The 24,023-nt window shown below is 54.9% G+C and overlaps 1 protein-coding gene across 16 annotated transcripts in view; it reads right to left on the reverse strand.

Annotated features, from left to right (window-relative positions):
* Positions 1 to 1,058: 1,058 nt before the first annotated feature.
* Positions 1,059 to 24,023, reverse strand: part of ZC3H3 (zinc finger CCCH-type containing 3) — a 120,799-nt gene continuing 97,834 nt past the window's right edge. For all 16 annotated transcript variants that reach the window (XM_084508500.1, XM_084508506.1, XM_084508511.1 and 13 more), the window contains 4 exons: positions 12,877 to 13,040; positions 11,778 to 11,986; positions 3,006 to 3,089; positions 1,059 to 2,918 (listed from right to left, as the gene is read on the reverse strand). In XM_084508500.1, coding sequence (XP_084364626.1) covers positions 2,887 to 2,918; positions 3,006 to 3,089; positions 11,778 to 11,986; positions 12,877 to 13,040 — 489 coding nt within the window. In that variant the 3' untranslated portion in view covers positions 1,059 to 2,886. The remainder of the gene's footprint in view (positions 2,919 to 3,005; positions 3,090 to 11,777; positions 11,987 to 12,876; positions 13,041 to 24,023) is intronic.

Below are 24,023 nucleotides of genomic sequence, written 5' to 3' on the forward strand. Positions count from 1 at the left end.
CACCACGGGGCCGGTGGCACCGTCTCGGTGCTCGTCCCCTCGCTCGGATCCAGCCCCTAGGGAGGATTAAAAATCATCCCCGAGTGACAATTTTTGTCCTGGGGGGGATAAAATTGCCCAGAGTTGTGCCCCCCACCCTTGGGATGGGACTAAGGGGACAGCCACCCCGCTAAGCGAGCCCGAGGGCGATGCTCCGCCGGCACCTGCTTCCCCGGCAGGGGACCAAGAGCTGTGCCAGCAGCCCTGGCCCACACGGGAGGGACTTCCAGGAAATGTTTACGGTGTGCCCTGCACAAACACAGCCCCGTGTGTGCGTGTGTGTCCCCCCCCGGGGCCCCCTTCACTGCCAAGGAGCTGCTGTCCCCTGGGATTTGTCCCTTGTGGAGCTCACGCGGCACCTTTGGCCACCCCGTGCCCATCACCGAGCCATCGGGGCTGCTTTGAGGGGGCAAAAAACCCACCAGGGCTCCGTGACACCCCTCCGGGGGCCGCGTTTATCCCTGTTTGAAAATCAATCACCCCACAGCAGCGGTTTAATGACAGCCGGAAATAAATTAGGATATTCCCCGGGAAGGCGCCGGTGGGCGGCAGAGCCGGGGCTCTCGGGCTCTCGGAGCTTTTGCCTCGCTTAATTATTTTGGTGCGAGCTTTAATCCTCGTTAGCCTGCTCGGTAATGGGGGCTGCAGCCTCGTGCCCCTGGGCTGGGGATGGTACCGGAGCTGCCAAAGCTCCTCGGCCACTGTCACCCCTCGCTGGCCACCCCCGGGGACTTCGCCGTGTCCTCTAGGGTGATTTGGGGTGAATTTCGGTTTTTGACACGACACCACCGGGCACCACATGAAGAAAAAACGGCTTTTTTTTTTTAGAAAATGGGAAAAAATAAAAACACCTTTCCCTGGCCAACCCCTCCTGGAGGTTTTTTCAGCCAATTTAAAAACCAAACGCTGGAAGATCTGGGTTTTGGGGGTGCAGCCCCTCTGCCAAGAGGGGGATTTGTGCCTGTTTCCCCCCCTACAACCACCCCCAAAACCCCACGTCGCTGAAAGACGAGCGCTGCTTTCCAGGCAGGAACTCCTTTATTTAAATATCAAAACGCACAGGTTAATAAAAGACGTGGAGGTAACGAGGTGGGGAGGGGGGCGGGATGACATCTTTATTAAAAACAGCTCGGGGCGAGGAGAGCTCCGTACACACGCCGTGCGCTGCCCGCCGCACCGAGGAGGGGGGACACCAGGGGGGATGCTGGGGACACGGCCACCCCCAGCTGGCCTCCACGTGGCATTAAACCCCCTGGCTGCCCATAACGAGGAACCCAGGGAGGTGACAGGCATTAATTAATTAATAGGGCCCTCGGTGGTTTGCCATGCCCCGAGCCGTGCGCCAGGCACTTGGGGCGAAACGTGACCGGGATTGGGGGGGGGGAGGTTTCCTGCCATAAATCCCGCGACCCCAAAAAGGAATTAGGCGGGGTGTGGATGGGGTGACAACAACCCCATGTCGGTGGGGTGCACTCACCCAGCTCGTTCGGGGATGTGAACCCCCCTTTGGGATCGTGGAGGGGGTGAAAACGCAGCCGTCAGCCTTGCCGGAGCCGCGGTTGCAGCTGAGCCCGCTGCGGCGCGGTGGCTTCGTCGCCCACCCCACGGCCGAGCCCAGCTGGGTGCCAGCTCCCCGGGGACAGCGAGCACCCCCTGAGCTCACCCCCCCGTGCCTGCTGAAGCTGGCTCCGGGTTGGAAACGCCGAGGAGGGGCTCGGGGGTGTAAAGAAAGCGGCCGAGCTCTGCCAGCAGCAGGGCGAAGGGTGCTGCGTGCGTGGGGAGCGAGCAAAAAGGGGTTTGGTGCACAAATATTTTGGCACGGGCAGGCAGAGCCAGGAAAATGTCCCCACGGGGCAGGCAGCCCTGCTTTGTGCAGCCCTGCCTCTTCCCCAAAGGGCTCCTAGATCGAGTTTGCCCCCGGGGGCTGCTGTTTCGGGACAGCGGGTGGGCAAATCCTGCCTCCCCGTCCTCAAAATCGCACCCGAGAGGCCGAAAGCAAACTGAATTTGGGGCTGAAATTAAACCCACGGATGCAAAAAAAAAGCCCCACAGCACTGGCTGGCCAGCAAGCGGCCGCCAGGAGCTGAGATTTGCACAGCTCATCACACCCATGCCGTGAGATATTAGATGCACACCACAGCAGGGACAACGGCTCAACATTTAGGATGCGCCCACGATGCGTGGAGCAGCTGCGGTCCCGGGGTTATTTCCTACCAGCCTGGAGGCTTGATTTGCTCCTGTCCGGATTCACAAAACCCCAAAAGAGCTGGTTGGGGTCTTCCAAAAGAGCAAAAACCCCGCTGGGACGGGCGTGCTGCGAGGGAATTGGCCCGTGGTGATGCCTGGCACGTGGCTCCGCTCCAAACACTCCTAAAGAGAAGGGACGGAGCAGGATGGATGCAGGTGGGCTGTGATTTTGGGAAAGCCGAGCCAGGCGGGGGCTTTACGCCCTGCTACATCTCACCACGATGACTTGAGACCATCAGGCTTGTTGTCCCAAACCTGGAGGTGGGCATGTGGCCGTGGACGACCGCAGGGTGCTCGGGTCCCGCATCCGAGCAGCGCCCGCGTGCCCTTCAGCCTTAAATAAACCACCTTAAAAGAAAATTTATTGGGAAAATAATAAAAAAAAAAATAACAGCTTCAACAAAACCACCTCCCTGAGCCACACGGACTGGGCGCCGCTCCCTCCGCGCCGCTGCCGGGCTCCCTGGCCAAACCACATCCCAAAACTCAACGCAAAAAAAGGGGGTGCCACGTCCCGGCACGGGGTCCTGAGGTAGGTGCCAGGCGGTGAAGCCTGGTTTTGGCTTTTCCTGAGCTGGTCGGCTGCCGCGGGGACAACGCTCACAGCCGGGGCTTGATCTGTAGCTGTTTGCCTGGAAGGAGGAAAGAAAAAATAAAGGTGGAAGGTGTCCCACGGCGCCCCGGCTTCGTGCTCCACCTCTGGAGGGGGATAAGCTCACCTCTGCCACCACCTTCCTCCTGAGAGGCGTTTTCGGGGTCCCGCGAGGCCGCCCATGACAAGGTCCTTTTCCACTTGGTGCCAGCTGGGAGGAAAAAAAAAAAAGGGAGAAATCGGGAGAATGTCATCCACTCCTCCTCCCTCAAAGGTGGCCGTGCCCCCGAAACTGAGAGCGCAGCCGAAATTGGCTCCGGCGAGGATTTTCTGGCTCCGTGCTGGGCGCTGCTCCACCACGGCCCTGCCAGCCCAACTTCGAGGACATGAGTGTCCCCCCGTGGTGCTCAGCCCGGTTGTGCTCCCCAAAAATGTCCCCAGCCTCCTGGTGCGGATTTGTCCCCTCTCCCGGGGCCGTGTTTCACCGCCAGATGTTTTCTCGTGGCTGGGATGGAGCTTGCAGCTTCCCCAAACCCCTCCGAGCATCCTCAGCCCCCAGCAAGGGATGATGTGCACAGGTCCCTTCCCACCACCAAATACTGAATCGCTGCAAAATCCTGAAGTTATGGGGAAAAAAAAGGTTAAATCTTCCTATTGCAGCATAAGGTGGGTGTCACAACCTGTCCAGGCACCCGGAGCACGCATCCGAACCGCCCATCACCAAATCCGAGGCAGCAGAGGGAAAAACGAGAAACAAAACCCACCCAGGGGGGTTGGGGGAGTGCAGAGCCGATGGGTTTTTGCCACCTGGAGGTGACGAGGCCGTGGCAAATCCCAATTCTGGTGCCTCGAGGCCGGGAGGGTTTGGGGATTCGCTTGGGAACGGCGCTGCTGCTGGCGGCCGGGCCCCGTCCCCAGGACGCCGAGATTTGGGGAGGGGGGATGAAAGCTCAGCCACCCCGAGCATCCCCTCCAGGTGCTCTGGGCGAGGATTTTTTGCTGTTTCGGAGCGGGGAGGAGGTGGAGAAGGCGAAGCTTCCTCCCCCGGGGGGGATTTACGCCGCCGCCGGCAAGCTCCGCTTTGGTTTTCACGGGGACTTTCCGCTCTCAGCTTCCAGCTGCTGCCCTGCTCCCAGAGGGAGTCCCCACGGGGTTGAGTCCCCCCAGCACCGTTTCCCATCCAGCCCTTGGAAAAAGCAGGGGAAAAAAACGCTTTTTTGGGTGCCCGCCAGATGCGAGGAACAGCTGGAAGCAAAGAAGCAACGAGGGATGGGTGGGGAGGAAAGCAAACCCTGCCTCCCCGTGCCCGCTGCCCCTATAAAAGGGTCCCAGATGCCCCTACAGAGCCCAAACTTCACCAAGTTCTCCACCCGGAGAAGTCCCTTCTCATTTGGGACTTCAAAAGCATTTGGGATTTTAGGAGAGCAGAGAGGAGGAGACGGAGAGGACCCAGCCCAAACCTCGCCCAGGCGTTTTGGTCATAAAACTGGAGAATAAGCAGCACACAGCGGGCTCTGGTTTGACCCCTGTTAATCTCTTTGGCCATCCAAAGCACCCCCGTTGCAGAAATCCTACAAAAGGGGTGTCCCCAAGCCGATCCGAGCACCGGGAAGCCCACGAGCACCACGTCCCCTCGGCGGGGATACGTCGGGTCGCGTCGGCGAGCTCTTCTGCCCTTCTAAACTTGGGTAACCCAACTTGCCGGGCGCCGTGGCAGTGATACATGGCTCGGGAGCTAATTTATGTAAAATAAAGAGGGCTCATTTAGCACCTTTCCACCCTTAATATAACACCCATACATCAGAGGGCTGCAGAGCAGCCGCGACGGCCGCGGCCATCAGTCACCCTAATGCGGTTCGAGGAGCGGCGGCACGAGCCACCCGCACCCCGCCGAGCCTCTCAGGGCTCTCCTGATTTTCCAGGTGACCCCAGCATCCCTAAAATTAGGGATATGGGTGCTATAATCCCATGGGAAATGGTAGCAGAGGAGCGGGGCTGCTGCCCAAGCAGCCTGATAGGGGACGACCAGCGTCTCCCCATCGCTGCCCCGCGAGGATTGCAGCCCCAGTCCGAGGGGAACCCTACAAACGGCTCAATTCCCCCGACGAAACGTCCTTAGCTCATTTTCCTACAAGCGGCACGAGAGCCCACGCTCTGCAATTCAAAGCAAATATTGTTACGGAAGGAGAAATCCAGATTTCTTTGGGGGGAGAGGGAAAAAAAAAAAAAAAGGAAAGAAACAAACCCAAAGCTGATTTCTACATAGACCACAATTAACTCCCTGTCTCCTGTAGGAGGTTGCACAGAGCCCAGCTCTGATTTTCCTAAAATCCCACAATTATAGAATTTTGTTCTATCCTATCCATGGAGCTGAGCTCTGGTTTTTAAAGTCTTCCTCCAAAAAATCACCATGAAGGTGGAAAGACGAGGCGGCGGTGACGGAATAAAATCACGGTGGGTTGTAAAAAGGGCAGCCAGGCGAATCGGGGCCGGTTTCTCACCTCCGATTTCAGGTAGAGGAGATGCTGCCCGTGGAAAGGGGCCGGGGGGGAACCTCGGCACGCCGTCGGCCCCGCAAACCCAACTCCATTTTCTGCCTCTGCGCACGGCGGATCCTGCAAATGGCGCGATCAATCTCGGGGCGCATCTCGCGCGCCTTCCGCTCCTTCCCTCCCTTCTCCTCCCTCCCTCCCTCCCTTCCACCCCCTCTGCGTTTCGGGAGCGACACAATCCATCTTCCAGGAACCCAGGTATATCATTTCTAGTTAGCGAAAGCCGGGCGAAGAAGCCCCTTTTTCATTACGATGATTGAAGCGCTCCCGAGGAGAGGCGCGGGGCTGGTGCACGAGCCCTCCGCGCCGAGCCGAGCCGCTTTTGCTGAGCTTGTCAGCCTCGCCGGAGAATTAGGACTTCCAGCGCTCTTACTTCTGATGAAAATCAACATTTATTTTGCCTAAGCCGAAGAAGGTGTCAGGCAGACGGAGAAACTTGCCACTCTTCGCCGGGAGAAGGGAGTGAAGAGGAGGAAATCTAATAGAAATATATTATCAAGTCCGAGGAGTGGACACGGCAGTAAATCACGCTTCAGGTGGCACCATTAGATTTTTCAATAAAAGCCGGCCTTCCCCCAGACGCATCCTCGCCGAGCGGCTCCAGCTGCACCCACCAAGTGAGACAAAATCCGCCTCAGCCAGATGCCGAGGGAAGGGGGAGAATGGGACGGGGGAGTTTTAGGGGATTTGGAGGGACGCTGCCAGCGGGGAATCCCCCGGGACGGGGGACAAAAGGAGGTGGCTTTGCTCTCTGTCCCCAAATCCCCTCCCTGCTCGCTGTTGAGTGCTGAAAAATGATTTTTTTCCCCCCGATTTGTGAGGCTGGGAGGCAGCTGGGGTAAACGATGGCGGCAGGAGGTGTCCTGCATCCACGGGGACCGTGCAGCCGCTGGAAGGTGCCCAAATCCCGAAGCGATGGGATGCGGGGAAGATGGGAGAGCACGGCAAAAGCTCGCGAACGATTTTCCAAATTCCTCCATCAAAGCCTCGCCAGAGAGCTGGCTGTTGTAGGGATGCCTCCTCTCCAAATCCAGGCTAACGAGAGGGCTGCAATTAGCAGGAGAGCTGCGCTTCGTCAGCCTCCCAGATACTCAGACGGGAGCGGCGGGGAGCGAAGGGGATGCTCGGGGCGCCGCGGCGCATCCCGGCACCTCCCTGCCCACGCACGGCCCAGGTGGAGAAATTCCTGCCCTTCTCCCCCAAATCCCACGTGTATTTTTTTCACCCTTCCAGGATAAATATCCCTTTTTCTGCTCCCCGGTGACTTGAGGGGAGCCCGGAGGCTGAAGCTGCCTCCGGAGCAGCTTTTTTTTCCTGCCGCTGAGTCAGCTCCGGAGGAACTTGGGCTGAGGGAGGCCTTTTTTTTTTTTTCCTTTTTTTGCAAAGCCCAAGGACAAAAGCAGGGATAGAAAGGCCGGCAGCAAGGGCTAAGCCCCAGAATTTCCAAGAAACGGGTTTTCAGATGGAAAAAAGCAGCTTGCTGGGGGGTTTTGATGGTTTCACGAAGGGTGTCTGCAGCACTCTCCAACTTTCTCCACTCCTCCTCACGTTTTTAATTTAGCTAGAAGGTGCCTGGGCAGGAGGGGGCCCTCTCCTGCCACCTAATATCAAGTTTTTATCCTCAAAGACAACACCAGGGCTGCCTCCCAACCCCTACAAAACACAGAGTATGGTATGTTGAACATCTGCCCTATCCTGCCAAGCTGAAGGAGATGGGATTTCATCATCTCGTCATCATCAAGGGTCCTTCCATCTCCAGCTTTCGGGTCATTAAATAATTCAGGGAGTAAATGACAGAGCTGTCGAATGGCAGCCTGAACGAGAAGGGTCTTCAGAAATCCTAAGCAAAGTCTGAAAGCCCTGGTCTCCAGACCCTCAGTCCCAGGAGGATGAGACCCTAAAAAACGGGTAGAAAATTAATATGGAAGCAGCAGATTTCAGGAAAACAAGAGAGACTTGGCAGGTCTGAACCTCGCCTGCCGATCAATCGATAAGGAAAGAGGATTGGAAACGTGCAGGCAGCGAGGTGCGGGCAGGGAGTGAATCAGAAAGGGTTTTTTTTTTTCAAGTGTGGGATGAGAAAGGGCGATTCTGATTCAGACGGAGAGCCCAATTAGAAAAAAGTCACGGCGCTCATCAGCTTTACTGGAAGTTTCGAATAAATTGGCCGCTTTGCAAGAAGGGAATTAAATAAACATCAGTGGAGTTTCTTAACTCTCGGACCTTCCATCTCAGCTGGGAGCATCCAGGACCAGGAGACGGATGCCTGAAGTCAGCACATGGATAAAACAGGATGGATGAGAACAACCCAAGGGTGTCCTGCTGCGGGGACCACCCTCAAACAGCCCCCAAACCCTCAGTGCTTTTGGGTCCCCAAACCCAGCACCTGCTGGCTCGGGAGGAGGAGATGGGATTGCTAAGGACTCGAGGAGAGCCGGCACGTTACCGGGAAAGCTCGCTACCTGCAGCTCGATCCATTTGGCATGAGGAAAGCAATTAGGTTAGAGGTTTGTTAATTCGGTTATGAAAGAGTTTGGAGGCTCTCTAATTAAACTGCCTGCCCGACGGGGCGTGCAGCAGCCCGGGGCTGGTGAGGAGCAGGAGAGCCGGGTGTGCACAGCAGCATCGCGCCGCTCACCGTCACGGGGAAGATCTGCTAAGTGCCAGGAGAAGATCCAGGAAGGTCCCACGAAGGTCTGAGCTCCTCCTGAGCCTTGCTGGATGATAACCACGAGATGAGCAGCAGCAGGAAGGAAGATGGGTTCTCCTGCTCGTGCTCAGCTCGCCATCCAGACCCTCTTAAATTATCCTACCGGAGCAGAAGACCCCAAAGAAAGGAGATGAGCCATTCCGTGGGGTCAAAACCTTTCCTCAGCTCTCCATCGATCTCCTCACCTCTCCCAAACTGGTGGATGACCCAGCCAGGTGCATGCTTCGGTGTCCATGAGGTGTCCTGAGCCAACTTACTGTCCTCCATCCCATGTCCCCTATTAGATGATCCACCGGTTTGAGTTTCTCGTTGAGTTTCTCGCCCCTAAGCAGGGGTAGAGCAAAGATTTGGGGAGTTATTGCCCAAAGATTTGGGGAGTTGCTAGCAGGAGAGGCAGAGCCCATTTTGGGAGGTGATCCCACCCAAAGAAGACACCACGGAGGTGGCCTCAACCAAAGAAGAAGCCACAGAAGCAGACCAGATGTACGGCCACTGCCTCATCACTTCCCCATGGCCAAGGTCCTTCCAAAAAGGGGCAATGACCCCCACCAGGAGAGCCAAGACCTCTGCGCCGCCACCAGCCAGGACTCAGATCCCCAGAAAAATCCTGGAGGTAACTGGGATGGAAGACAGAGAATTGGTTTTTTTTGGTCATTTTTTTGGCCAAAGAACTGGTTATTTATTTATTTATTTTTGGCCGAAGAAGAGCAGGTTAACGGGGAATTGCGTTCTTCAACGACCTGCCCTCAAATAATTGCTGCCTTCGGTAGCTGCAGGAGGAGCCAGACCCTCGGTGGAAGTTCCCAAGGAATAACGGATCGATATAAGCCAGGGCATAAAAAATTGTTTCCCTGGGTAAACAAAAGGCTTCAGCTTTATCAGGAAGAAGTCCAAGTTCAGCGCTAAGGCGTGCAATAAACGTTTCATTAGTGGTACTTTTCGGGGTTTTGCTGGCGTTGTAATAAACCTCTTTGATATCTACCTGGAGCCCTCAGGGTCCCCCTTACAGAAAGATGGGGACGTACTGGAGCGAGTGGAGGCCACCAAGAGGGTTGGACCATGAGGAGATGCTTGGGACAACACTAAAAAGAGAGTTCCTGGTATTTTATCCACGATAATGGATAACAAGACCCTACCAAGAGGAGAAACGACTTGGTCCTGTTGGGGTCAACGCTGGCAGGATGCTGGCTCCCTGGGACACCCCCCTCGCACCCGAGCCTTCCATCACCAGCCCCAAAGATGCTTTCTGTAGGGTTTCGGGGCATTTTTTGCCACGTCGACCCAAAGGGCTGGCTCTCATCTGCCTCGTCCAGCCGCCAAAACGCAGAGATTTGGGGCAAACAGCGCGCGCCGGCAGGAGAAGCGCTGAAGGTGATGCTGCAGGTGGTGGAGACCCTCCCCAAGGCATCCCACCACGAGGATTTGCATGGGGGAACCAGCCCCAAATGTGGGCTGGGAGCAGGAGGTGTTCACACCGGGGTCCAGCCCCATGGGGTTGCAGCAGGGCGAAACGGGATCGGGATCAGCCCCGGCGGCAGCGAGCACGGCGCGGGTTCGGGCAGGGAGGGCGGCGGCGAGGATTTGTGTTCTCCAAGTGATTCCTCCAGAAGTGAAAGCTGTAAACAAAACTGGAAGCGCTGCACCTCGATGAATTCCTCCAAAGCCAAAGCGTTTTTGAGCGTGCTCAGCGGAGCCGTTAAAAAAGACTGTAGCGAGCATCTTCCATTAACGTTACGACCGTGAAATATGACAATAAAATGATAGCCGTATGGTCGCAAATTTGCAGCCCGCCGAGTTGCTAGGGGTTTATCGTCACTCAAACGTGCAGAGAGCTGTAAAATGTTTACAGAAAGGGTCGTTTGCAGCTATAAAATCCTCTTTTCTCTCCTAAACAAGGCTGAGTGGAGCCATTTACAAACCCCTGAATGTTCATCGGGGGAGAGGGGAACATCTGTTCTCTCCAGGAGTTTTCCGTGATCTTCTCGAACAAATTAACTAAAATGGGTGCTTTCTAATTAAATTAGCACTCGATTGGAATGGTTTGCATTGGTGCGCTCGCTGACAATTAGCGCGGGGAGGCCAGTTAGGCTCCAGCGCAGGCTATTTAACTGGGAGGTGAAATATGGAGGAGCCCATTACCTGCACGATGCTCGCGCTCCCTCCTGCCCCTGCCCTGAGAACGAAACGTGACGAAGGATGGGGAGGCACCGAGAGATGTCCAGGAGCTCGTCCCAGGCACCGGGGTCTCCATCTGGGGACTCACGGTGGGTCTGTCCCCATGTGAGGACAGCATCGAGCTCAGCACCTCCTCCCTCCTTTTCCAATCCCCTTTTTATACATCCCAAGGCTGTGGACGTGCACTGAGACCCCTTTAAGATCACGGTGAGCCTAAAAAGCTGGACCCTAAAAGTCATCCCCAAACACCTGCCCCACCGGCACCTTCCCTCCTGCACGTGCCTTTCCTCCTTTCCTCCCCTATTTTCCAGTATTCAAAGGGCATTTTCTGAAATTGTGAGCGTTTAACCAAGCCATTCAGATCACTCCGTAATAACCACCTGTCCTCCTCCTGATTTCCTACCCCACCAATTTGCGTGTCACCCTCAGGGTCTGCAAGCAGGAACTGAATATTAGCGCCGCGCCCCCCGTTACGGGCAGAGCCGCCCCTCGGGGAGGGCACAGATCCCAAAACCGCATCGCAGACACCCGGAGCCATGTGAGGACCCATCCTAACCCACCCAAATATACCCTCACTCCTGGCTTTATAGGTGATTTGGGCACGGTGAATCATTTAGATCCTCTAGCACCACCAGCAGCCTCATCCTGCGCCCTCCTGGGATGACCAGGATGAAACCTGTTGGTGGCCAGGGCTCCTTTTCTCTCGTTTCTGCTTATCATTTTCCCCTTTGGTCCCTCGGTGTGTTAGGATGAGCTTTTAATCACCAAACGCATCCCAACACCGGGCAGAGGCAAACCTGGGTGCCCGATGGCTGCATCCCCCTGGCAGGGAAACTGCTTCCTCATCAGATCCTTTTACAGACATCTGCAACTCCTTCCCTGCTTTCCTTTCCTTTGGCTCTTGCTTCACCGATTCCCTCCTGCTTTTTGTTTTTTTCACAGTCAGGTCAATCAGCTGAAACGTTTCCTTAAGTTTTACCCCAAATTTAAAATGTCAAGGCGGGAGCTGCTCGCTGTCAAGCGTACCGAGTTTTGCTCATCCTAAAACTGAGTTTTTTTCGTGGAGGTCCGGAGACCACGGCCTTCTGTGGGTCCAGCAGTAGGGCAAGGCATCACCGCACCCCCCTGAGACCTCCTCCCTCCTACCTGGGTCTGCTGGGGTTATGGGAACAAGACTGGATCCATCATTGGGTAATTTATAGGGTAAGGAGGAAGCCACCGAAGATAAAAGGTGGGGCCAAAATCCTATGGTGTGATTTCAGGAGCACTGAGAGAATTGGTCAGTATCGGGGCTGCTGCCCCTGTGGGTACAGAGATGCGAGTCCCAGTCGTCATCCCAGTTTGGGCTCCCAGTAAACTGGTTTGGGGACCCATAAAACCCACCGATCCCATAAAAACACACGGGAAAAGCCACTCAATGAACCGGGGCAGTGCGGGGCAAAACCAGTGCAGAGCTTCCTACCTGGCTCGTCATCTGGCTCGTCCTCGTCCCTCTCCACTTTGCAGCCCTCGTCCCCGGGGGAGGCGGAGGACAGGAGGGAGATGAAGGAGGGCAATTTTTGGAGCCGGCTGCTTGGCGAGGCGTCCGCGTCTCTCCAAAACTTCACATCCTGCTCCGCGCCGGAGGGGCCGGGCACTTCCCCGTCATCGCAGGGCTGAGCTGGGTGGTTCCTGGCAAAATGCAAAGATTACTAATGAAAAATGAAGCACTCAGCATCGCGGGCACGGGAAGAAGCTGAGGAGAACCGCTGGGTACGCGGAGGATCCTCGGGCTCCATCCCGGGCTGCCTCTTGTCTCTGATTTCTTGCGAGCCCAGCTAACGTGACAGTCAGGCTTGCTTTGACATCTCTGGTGACGGTGCTAATAAAGGAAAAACCTCTCGGGCAGCTTTCAAACTCTTCGAGCTGGCAAGGGGAGTGCTCCCTTCCCCGTGCAGGATATGCCAGGAACCGAGCCGGGGCCGGGAACGGGCGCAGGATGCCCCGCGCTCATGCCTTCTTACCTAAAAAGAGCAAGGAGCTATTTTACACCTCATTCACACGGGGGATGTGAGCTGGGTGTCATTCCAAGGCTCTTCTGTCACCCGGGATAAGTCCAGAGCCTGCTGAGAGCTCGTCCCCTCCGCGACCATACAAGGCAGGGCTGGGATGGGGACCAGGACCCAGCCGGCACCGAGGCCGGGAGCATCTTTTAGGGTCCCTCGTGCCGTCCCAAATCCACCCCATCCTGCTGCGGAGGGGCGAAGCAGGCAAGCTGCTCTTTCCTCCTCCTGCTAACCAGGACTTTTAGAAAGGTTGGGGGGCTTTTAAAACCCACGTTTCAGCTGGGTTTTAATTTTTGGTATGCTTAAAGCGGGTGACAGTGACGGAGATGGGTAGGGCGAGACCTGCCCATGGGCTGCGAGGAATTAGCACCACCCCAGCCCTCCTCTTGCCCCCGTTCTGTCAGATGGGTTTTCTGCAGTGGATTCACCACCAAGGCTCCTCCATCTCCAGGAGGAAGGGCTGCAGAAACCCCAGAGGCCACGGACATATCCCCAAACCTTCTGCTCCTTTCCTACCTGCCCATCTCCTCGCAGAGCCGCTGGCACTTGGAGGGGGGATCAGCGCTGTCCCCTCGGGGCTGACGTTTCTTCCGCGGGTGCAGCAGCTTGCAGCGGGCGCCCTGGGGGCAGACGCCCTTCTTGGCGAAGTCTGGGCAAACCAGGGTGTGCTTCTTCTTGCACTGCCAGGGAAAAGAAAAAGAGGGAGATGTTAAGAAGTGTGGCGACGTCTTCCTCCCGAAATCCTCACAAGGAGAGGGAAATCCGCAGCACTCCCCGGGATTTGGGGACTTTTGGGGCACTTTTTGGCAGTGGGAAATGATTGAAGAGATGCTGGCAGGGCAGACGAGGCAGCTCTGGATGTGATTTAATCCCTGAGACATCCAGCTCCTTTTTTCTCTGCGTGGCTCCCGTCTCACCTGAACGCCCGCACTGCAAAACCTCCTCGCTCCCGGGCAGCTCAGACGCCAAAATTTTGCCTGGGTTTGGGGGAAAAGCGGATAAATCCATGGGCAGAGAAACACAGCAAGGGGTTGCAGGGCAAAATCATGGATCACGGGGCTCCTGCCCTTTGAATACCCTCAAAGTGAAGCCATTTGGGACCAGCCCCCTGCGGTGACCTCGGGGACGTGGCGGCAGCCCCGCTGAGCCGCCGGAGCGGTGGCAGACCGAGGGGTCCCCGCTCAAAAGGGCAGCGGGGTTGGCAGCTCGGTGGCCCCAAGGGAACACCGACGTCGGCGGCGGAGCGAGGAGCTCATCTGCTGGAGGCCGGGGAGGTCGCCAACGCAGCAGGAGGGCTGGGATCTGGACAGACACACGGACAGCGGCTCTGCGGGGGTGGAAGAATCGGGGAAAAGCCCCGCAGGGATCAAGCCAGACGTGGAAAATTCATAGAAACATCTCCCTGCGCTCCCCTCCTCTATTTCTATGAGCTGCCAGGAGGTTGCAGCAAGTAAATCGCTAACCCAACGCGTAATCCGAAAGTTGAGCTTCTCCAAATAGTGCCCAGAGTTTAGCACTGCTCTATTTTTTAAAATAAAATCCTATTTTTGCCCACGGATGGGTGCTGGAGAAGCACACAACTGGGCAAAATCCGCTCTGTGCTTGGTGCCAGCTCTCAGGAGCTGGTAGGGTCATTAAATCTTATCTTTAGAGCGCCCTGCAAGAGTGAGTGCATGAAAATCACCTCCTCCAGCACCCAAAGCTTCTCTCGCCCTGGTTAAGCAGCCAATATCTCAGCAAATCGAGAAAACACGCTAAAATTGAGGGAAGTTTGGGAAAACAGCTTTCCTTTTCTCCCTGCCTTCCTCCCAACTCGCGGTGCTGCAAAAACCTCCGGCTGCCGAAGTTGTGGACCACCAGCAAGTACTTGGAAAAGGCACCAAGAGGACAGCTTTCGGGTCATTTTTTCCCAAAATGTTAGGATCTGGAGAGCAAACCCCTCAACCCGGGTGATGTCCAATGCAAAACCAGACATGGGAAGGAGAAGGGCAGCGAAAAGGAGCCCTCGCCTCAAAGGGCCGCGTGGATGCACTTGGCACTGCTGCCCCTACACCGAGGGATGATGGAGAACACCACAGATTTGGGAAAAAGCCAGGAAACGTGGCTGTTTCATCCCGTATCAGCTTGGAGGGGCCAAGGGACAGTGCCACGTGCGTCGCCATCCCCGTTAACACCTTGCGGTGGGAGCGGGAGCATCCCCAGCTGGTCGCTGGCTCCCCGGCGAAGGCAGACTTAATATTAAGAAAACAAACCGCCCGCGACTAATTCGGGGCCCCGGCTCGGTTTTCTAATGACTTTTCCTCGCTGCTCTCCGTGCCAAACACGCTTGGCCCTCCTCTCACGGGGCTGCAGGGAGAGGCAGGGAATTGCTTGCAGCTCGCGGGGTCCTGGGGAAGCAGCTCCTCGGCTCCAGGCTCAAAAGAGAGGGTGGAAAAGCCCCCTCTATTTATTTATGGGAGGGAAGGGGGAGCTCTCTTCCTCGTGCCCCCCATGCCCTAAAGGCAGGCGAAGGCGAGGGTTGGGGTTACTGTAAAGCTGCTCGCCGCGTGTCGGCCGGGGTGAAGCAGCGCTGGGGCTGCGGGGTGGCAGGAGCCACCCGATCCCTTCCACCTGTCGGGGCGGCTAATTATACCCCGCGGGACCCCCGCCAACGGGCAGGTTGGGCCATAAAAAGCGAAAAAGCATCTGGCTCCTTTCTCCAGGCAAGAGAAAACCCGGAGCACCCCCCCCCAAAACGCCCCCGGGGAGAAAGCCGGCGGCTGCGTCGGGCGCCCGGGTGATGCCACCACGGTGGGGACACCCCATGGAGCGGGGTCACCCCATGGAAATGGGATGGGAACGAGCCCCAGGGGGTGCTTCTGCTGTTCCAACCCCTTCTACCATCTCCCTGTTCTGGGGTTTCCCCTCCAGCCTGCAGCAGCGGTGCCTGACCATGGCACAGTGCCCGCTGGCAGCCCCGCGGCCGGGACTCCTCCCTGGCTGCCAGGGAGCCCTGGGTGAAATTCGAGGTGCTGCTCAGCACCCAAAAAGCCTTAAATGGCCCCCGGCCCCATCACACAGCGGGAAGGGGTCAGGCAACAAGGGTTATCTGCAGAGCGCTGCCTTCTTTAGCCCGGACCTGGCAAAGGAGGAGGCAGCAACTGGCAGGGCCGGTGGAAGAGCCTCGCTCAGCCCCGGGAATGCCGTTAATGAACATTTTCCATCACCGCCCTTGGCAGGAGGTTGGGGAGGGAGGGAGGAAGGTGAAGCTGGGTTACTGGGCCGACCGGCGAGCTCCCGCTGACCCCACGGGGGGAGCAGTGGTCCCGTCCAGCTTGGCATTCCCGGCTCCGCTCCACCAGCGGGGCCCTGCCCAGGTTGAACTTCTCAAATATCTCCGGGCTCGTCTCGCGCCCTCTGCTCCAGCCCTTCTGCTCCGGTGCCAGGGGACAGCAGGTGACACGGGGAACAGCGGCTGGGCAAGAGAGAAAACCCCTGGTGCATCCTTGCCCTGCTCTTCCCATCTCCTTGTGCTCGCATCCTTCTCTCCGGAGAGCGCGGCTCCTCGCTGGAAACCCAAAGCGCTGCTGTGCCAGCAGGGAATTCCCCTCCTGGGGAAAAGAGAGCCTCAAAAGCCCAAACTGAGCCCCAAAAGCCAAGCATCTTGCTCTGCTGGAGCTGTTAGAGCTCCGGGGTGCAGGATTAACAGGCTGGATCGATGTCATGCTGCCTTCATGCACCTCTTACCCGCGACTTCTCGCTGGAGGTGGCGGGGCTGCTTTCCGACGCCGCTCCGAGCCGACAGCCTGTAAACAGCTTTTTTTGATGGCTTTTTTTTTTATAATTGGCTGCAGATGGAAGCAGCCTTAAAAATTCCAGCTCCCCGGCGTTAAAACCTGGAGGACAATGCAGCCGGAGCATCATGTGTGAGGGGGAATAATAATGGGGGAAATTTAGCCAACGCACAGAGCGGTGCTTGCGTCTTTCTGTCTCCAAGCTGCAAACAGCCCAAACCAAGGGTTTTTGATGCTGTTTTATCGTTTCTTCCCGGCAGGAAAAGGCTGGCGGGGAAGCAAGGAAGTCCTAGAGATGGCTGCTCTCTAGGATTTTGGATCTATCTGCTCCCCAGGACCTACCACAATATGAACAGGACTGTGGACATCGGTCGCTAACATCCATCCAGGCACAGCACGAAGAGGTGCTCAGAGGGACACCCATCCTAAAGCCAAGCTGCTGTGGTGCTGGCAGGAGTAAAAGTGCCTCCGGAGCAAGAATGGGATGGCATCTCTGAAATCACAGCGATTTAAGAGGCAGCAAAACAGCTGGGATGGATTGAAGGGGTGAGGAAAAGACCTGTCCCTGCAGCGTGCGCCGTCCCGGCATGGTCCAGCCTAGATATAACTGACCTAAGGGCTGGGTTTTGTTCCACATCCCTTCTCCCCAACCCCATTATGGCTCCCTTTCCATCATTGTTGACTTTTTCTTCTTGTCTTGCTCCTTCCTGGTTTGGAGGCGTTGTTTTGCTGGTGCAAAATAAAATGCACGTGGCATTTTGGGCTCAGCGAGCATCCACAGGGCCGGCTGTCCTGCAGCATCTTCCCCCTTGCTGCCACCACTCCCCGACACTTTCTCCTCTGCGTCTGCTCAGGCTTGCCCAGTGCAGGGACTTTTTCAGCAGACAGGTCCTGTTACCGGCCAGATCCCTTCTTCTGCCAAAGCCCAAACGGGAAACGCCACGAATGAAAGAACTGTGAAACGTGCGAAGGGAAGAATTCACGCAAGGAAGTTGAAAAGCTGCAAAATTCCCCTCCTGGAGCAGCCAGCAGCAGCATCGCGGTCCTAGTTAACGTCAGGCAGGACATCTGGAAGCAGAGCATGAGCTGGCAGGAGCTGAGATCAGGGAGGCAAAGCATCACGGGATCCGTCAGCAGAAGCCGACACTTGAGCTCGTGGTTTCCAAGCCAATGGCCCTTGTTTTGGAAAAACTCTTTGTTTTGGAAAAAAAAAAAAAAAAAAAAGGAAGGAAGAGCTTGAAATCTGCAGCCACTCGATGCCCCGGGAGTTCGGTGACACGGCTCGAAGGGTGACAACAGCACTTGACAAACTGCCCCACGAAGCACCGCAGCCCGGAGCTGCCGTTTGTGCCGCGGCCCTTGGCAGGCTCCGTGTAATTGGAATTTTCCATGTAGCAAAATGATGTCAAAGAGCAGTTAACCTCCCCAGCACGAGTGCACGCGACAGCTCCGAGCAGGAGCCCGGGTACTGTAATTGAGCATTTCCAATGCTTTTTCTTTTTTTTTTAAATTTAATTCTCTCTCTTCCCTCGGGAATTGCTGCCGGCTGGTCCCACCGCTTGCTCCCAGCTCCCTGCTCGGAGCCGCAACAAGCAGAGGTTGGATTTTCCAGGCTTGGCTTTTGTCCGAGTCCTGGATCAACCCGAAGGACAGCCACGTGTCTCTGATGATGCTTTCTGACATTATACGCCCAAATATAAATAAAAATAACCAAGCGAGCCTGGAGGATAGAGGAAAACTGACCAGCCACAGCAAGCACCTTGGCCCTACTCCAACCCCGAAGCAGCAAGGGCTGGTAGAGACATGGTGAAAGCAAAGCCATGGATGTAAGGAGCAAGGGGAATCCCAGCTGAAGAGCAAAGACCTGCAAAGACCAGCAAGGACACCCACGTGGGAATGCCTTCAGCATTTAATTATTTCCTCACTGCTTTGCTGAGCTTGTTCAGGAATGCCATTTCCATCAAAGCCCCCTGATAACTTCATCCTTTGCATCTCAAAGTCACAATGGAACTGGTTTCATACAGAGAACCTATCAATGTTTGACATGGAGAGCCCCTAACCCCTTCATTACCAACCCCAAATCTTTACTGTTAGGGACGTAGCAAGCCAGAAACCCACCGTACATCCCCTACAACGGGGTCTGCGTCATGAACAGCCTTTCAGGTGGCCCACGGAAGCAGCTCACGGGACACAGAGATCATCCGACAGCAGAGAACAAGTGGGAGCAAAGGGGAACCCCAATGCAGGAAGCAAAGACGACATCTGCCCCGCTTTGTGTCCGCCTCTACAGAAGTACAGGCTGAAATCAAGAACTCTCTGCCTCGTCAGTAGATTCCCAGCCGGTAGCAGTGATTCAGTGACTGCTTGCCCCCAGACTTCCTAATTCTCATGTTTTGTGATGCATCTTCTTCTACAAAGATATTAAAGCGCGAGAGAAAAAAAATTGCAGGCCGATATTTATCTAGGCACTATTATCAACTAGCCCGGGCTATTAAGCAGTTCGAGTTTGCCCTGATAAGCAACATCTTTAATGTAAGCATCTGAGTGCCGTTGGAGATACTACAGTTAAATTAAAGTCGCAATAAGAGCCCTCATTATGCCATTACAGAGTACGGTAAATAAGATGCAACTGGAAACCCACAAAGATTTCTGCACAGATACGTGGGTAGGATGGGGCCGGGAAGAAACCTGATTAGTTTTAAAGCTCCGCTGCAGGTTACGAAGCTTTTTGAAGAGAAAGCTGCCATCACCAGCATTCAGGTTTATCACTTTATCAGTAGCACAGCCCTCGGTGCTGTTTTAATTTCAGCCAAGAATGCTCTGGTGTGCAAAGAGAAGCTACCGACTTCAGGCTGAAGTCCGGTGAGTGTGGATCACCCCGGGCATTTCTCTCCTGCAAGCTCAGCACATCCCAGTGCAGAGCTAAGGAATAGTCCTGGGTCTCTGTCCTGGCACAGTTCTGGCACTAAACACTTCCCCAAATTGCTGTTTAGCCTGTCCAGGCAGCTCAGCAGGGTCTTAAACTGCAGAACTCTGCGGGCACAGAATGGCAGAGGTTGGAGGCGCTTCAGGGCCATCAGGTCAACCCCCACCACCGTAGGGGCCTACAGCAGGGTGTCCATCCCCGAGGCCTGGTGGGTTTGAGAAGCCCCCAAAGAGGAGTCCCCAGCCCCTGGTCTAGGGGGTCCAGTGCTGTGTGGGGGCCATGGGGAGCCTCCCAGGCTCCAGGCTGGGCCGGTGGACTCCGCTGATGGCCCCGGGCCCTCCTAAGCAAAGCCTGGCCCCGGCCTCTCGCACCTTCCTGCAGGGCCGCAGGGACATGGGGGAGTTCCCTCAGTGCCTCCTCCTCTCCAGGCCGAGCAGCCCCAGCTCTTGGGGTCTCTTCTCATGGCAGGGGGGCTCCAGACCCTCCCAGCACCATGTCCTGAAAGACATTTGTGTGTTTTGGGCCTACACTTCTAGAGGAGAGGAGCTTTCCACCTCTCCCACAAGGACTCCCCATCCCCAGCGAGGCACCCATGTCCTTGCCTTCTTGAATCGAGCCTGGCTTCTGCTTGTGATCTTAAGAGCAGACACATTCATCATCATTACTAAACCTAACCTTTTTTTTTTCCCTCCCCAATAAAGAATTTACTTACTAATCAGTTTGTTGACTGAAAATTCCTGCTACACATCACAGGAGAAAAAAAAAAACAAACACCACACAACAAATTAAATGGGCAACTGTAGCACGCAGAAAACATCTGTCAACCGAAGCCAAAATTAAAGATAAATGAAATGAAGTTGCCTTTGCAGATGATTTTCATACAGCTGCAGCGGACTATAAAAGAGCAATCAAAGGCAGCGCTGCCTCTCAGCTAATTCTGAACAATGGGAGAAGGGGAACTGCAAACCTCCTGTGGGAACCCAAAGAGGGGGCTGGAGAAATCTGTGGTGCTGTGTGGGCAGGCCAGCAAGCACCAAAAATTGGCTGGAGGGTTTTGGTCCACTCAGCATGCCACAAACTCACAGCTGGAACAGGCAAATACGTGGCTGCTGTCTACAGATATGCCTTAAATATCACTAAAAAGTCCCAGTGAACTCAAGTCCTCAAGGTGATCCAGGTCAAAATGAAGGTGAGGGAGCTAAAAATGGGTGAGAATTGGAGGTAAAATCAGAAAATCGTCACCAGTGAGAAGGGATAAAGAATGAGCCAAGAGCACAAGGAGGGCAGCAGTCCAGAGGCTCTTGGACATGACCTAGGATGAAACCTCAAAGCTCCGAGCCAAGAGTTGGACTTAGTGATCCTCATGGGTCCCTTCCAACTCAGGATATTCTGTGATTCTATGAAAATTAACACTGTAAGACATGGCCCTTGGTGAACATGAGCAAGCCTGTAGAGGACTTGTAGCCTCAAAAACCAGCCCTCGTGCACCCCATGCAAAGCAAAAGCAGGGGGCAAAACACCCTGAGAGCTGTTTCATGCACGTAAACAGCATTTCTGTAGCTAGGACTTGGCGTTTCTACCACCTGTCCTCCAGCTGAGCCCCAAACAGCTGCACACGAGTCAGAGATAAATTTCTGTCTTCAATGTCTCTTTCCCTCGCACGAGGGAGAGAAGGGGAAGAGAGGTTTCCGAGATGCTTTAATGCGACACCTCCTCACCGCTCCCTCCCCTGTTACAAGTGTAGAAAATGGATCAGCTCTTTAGAAGAAGCAATTTGCCGATGTCCAGACTCCTAAACATCCAACCTCTGTGAACGCAGGCAGTTAATCTGTTTGAGGTTTGACTCTTCTAATAGGAGCCCAAGTCAGTTTTATACTCAGTGCTGAATGTGTTCGGTGATGAGGTACGGAGCAGGGCAGCTGGGATCAGCAAAGCCATCCTCGCTTGGGTAGTCCTTAAAGATTTGATCAAGGTGGAAGAGAAAAGGGAGATGTCCCAGAGCAGCTGAATAGTGGAAGCTTTTCTCCTCTTCCTCCCCCCCAATCCTTTGACCAGCTCACCCGATTCACTGATTTAGTGTTGATGAACACCCCGTTGCCTCCTGGTCATGATGAGAGGTCCATCAATCACATCACTGTTCCCCTCTGCTTAGGTCCAGCCTCATCTTGCACGCATACAAGGTCCTGCTCTTCCCTAGCCAGCGCATCCTGCCACCAGCAGCTCCCTCTGAATCAAAGGGGACTGGAAATTGGAAGCAGCTCTGATAGGATCATAAAAGAAATAAGATGGAGGAACGGCCAAAACTGAGAAAATTTGGGATGGCTCAAAGCTTAGCCTTCCCCGTACCCCTCCCCATGCTCACACCGAGTGGAGAGGTTTTATATTAAGGCTTCTTGCACTTCAAACAGCCCCCCTGGTAGCTGGGCATGGAGGAGCTTCTCAGCTTGATTGGGTCTAATTCAGCATAACAGCATCAGGGAGTTCGGAGACGAGCGCTTCAAGCCAGGAAATCTGCTCCTGCTGTGGCTGGTTCTCTCCAGGCATCAGCAGCAGGGCAATTTGAAAGAAAAACCATCTGAATTTGAAGCCTTTTTTTTAAAAAAAAAAAAAGTTAGTCTGTCCCAAACTAACAGCATAAGGCAAATAATCCACACGGGAAGCAGCTGCTTAAAGTCTCACGGAGTATTTGAAGGGCCTCCAAGAGAGGAGCAAAACTCAAAGACGCGACACCGAAGACCCACAGGTACAAATTTGCCACCCAGAAAAGTGATCCAGAAACACAGATGGAGAATATGGCCCCTCTCAGTCCTAGCACATCTGGATGGGAAGAGGAAGGCTGGGAGGAAGCTTTCCTGGTCACCAGTCCCAGTGCTCTTCTCTACAACCCCCAGCGCACCCAAAACCTCTCCCAGATCCACCGTGGCCCCAGCCAGGACCAGCTTTGAAGCGATGACAAGAAGGAGCAGTCTGGGGCTTTGGGATTTCCACAGCCAGAAGATATTTAACAATTCTCTACGCTTTTTTTTTTTTCATCCAGGGCTGATTTGTCCACGTACTTCTCTGAAATAGTAGCTTCAAGCCCTGAAGGAAGCAGCTCCCGTCCCACCGCCAGCCCTGACACGGTAGCAGGGACCTGGAGGAATGGCACGGCCTCGGGGACAAAGAGCCCAACCCAGCTTAAGAGCAAAATGGAGAAGAAAAATTATTCTGAAAGGGTTTGTGCACAGCTTAAGAACTTCCTGGGAGTCTTATTCCTACAGCCAAGAAGCTTCTGCCATGAAGCACCTCCGAGTGCTTTGCTATCGCCAAGTCTCCCAGTGATGCTGGAAGAGGAGAAACGTCTGATGGCTATTTTGAGGGGAAAATCACTATTTTAGCAAATCGCTATGCCAGCAAATGATACAAAGCAGCTAAATATGCGATATGAGGTGTTAACGTCACCTTTCTGTGCTCTGTGCAAGGGGAGCAAGAATGCCAGGCGGCTCTCTCCATCCCAAACCAAGCACTGGATAATTAAAAGAAAACCCCCAAGATGTGAAATTGGCAGCTGCCCATCATACAGCTAAGGTGGCTTTTCCTACAGCTCAGTAACGTGTTAAATTTAACGTGTCAGATCCATGAAATGAGGAAAAAAAAAACAAAAAAAAAACAACAAACTTTAGAGGGAACCCGTTAAACTTCCACCAGAAAAGGAGGAAAGAACCAACCTGACGCATCACCGGATGGGAGAAACACCAACAGGAACAAAGTGTCCCCTAAGAAAAAGTCCCCGAAATGGAGTTTTTTCTGCAGAAAATGAAGCAGCTGCCGTGGTGGAAACCAAGACGCTCCACCTGGGGGCGAGAAATGATTTTCCCCACGGAAGCGGCACTTCCACGGGTAGCTGCCCCTACGAGCGGGATTATTGCGGGTATTTTTGGTGGATTTGAGGTCTCTCTCAGCCGAAACACGCTCCCCAAAAGGTTTTAGGGGATGGCTGGGCAGCCCCAGTGCAGGTCAGGGATGAGCATCCCGGCTGATGGCTCGGCCAGGAGGGACTGGGGCCGGCAGAGCTCCCGGCCCCCGCTTTCCCCCTGATTTATTCCACTACATTTCCCCCCGCGTTTTCACAGCGGCCTCGTTGTTTAATCTCCCCGTGCCTTACTGCTTAACAGCTCCCACAGGGGAACAATTTACCCACAGGCTTCAAAGCAGCTGATGGAAACAATCCGAAGATAGGTATTTAATGCAGCACGTTTGCTAATGTACGCCATGGGGGAAAAGCTTATTTAATACCGACCAATTTTACGGAGGCAGCAGTTACAGGGCACCAGGCTGGCTCACTTGCCTTTGCTGCGACACGCTGCGAGGGCTGGAGAACACCGACGATGCTGGGAAGCTGCAGCAAAACCCACCCAAGCCACGATTCTTCCAAATACAGTAAAATTTCCCCCAAAAGTCAAGTTTTGCTTCTTTACGGCAAATCGCAAGCTGCCTGCTCCGCTCCACCAGGACTGAGACAAGCACTTGCTGTCGCTCCTGGGTGCAAGCCCTCCGCCGTGCAATTAAATATTAAAGCAGGAGAGCGATGTGCAGGGCACATCATCACCTTTCCAAGTGGTTTTGCATTGCGTATTATTTCGGGAGCCGGCGTGGGCACGGCCAGGGGAGCAGCCTGGCAGAGAAATTGCCTCTCGGACAACCTTGTACCCTACCAGGCCAAAGGATCCCTTCGGCACCTGGAGCAAAACCTGACAGGGAAAATGAATTTAGGGAAATTAGTAATGCACGGTGGATAACTGCTAACGTGTTGTCACCGGTGGCACCAACAGGAGCGTCCACCTGGACCCCCTGCTCCACTGCCAACTGCTGTTGGGCTTCAATAACTTATCCGGGGAGCTGTGAAAATGTAAATCTTTTTGGGGAACCTGATTAGTTTTTACCATGGAGCAGCTCGTTAAAACAGCTCATTTTAATGATGAAAA

This window comes from Aythya ferina (assembly GCF_964211825.1).
Source record: "Aythya ferina genome assembly, chromosome: 2".
Taxonomy (NCBI): domain Eukaryota; kingdom Metazoa; phylum Chordata; class Aves; order Anseriformes; family Anatidae; genus Aythya; species Aythya ferina.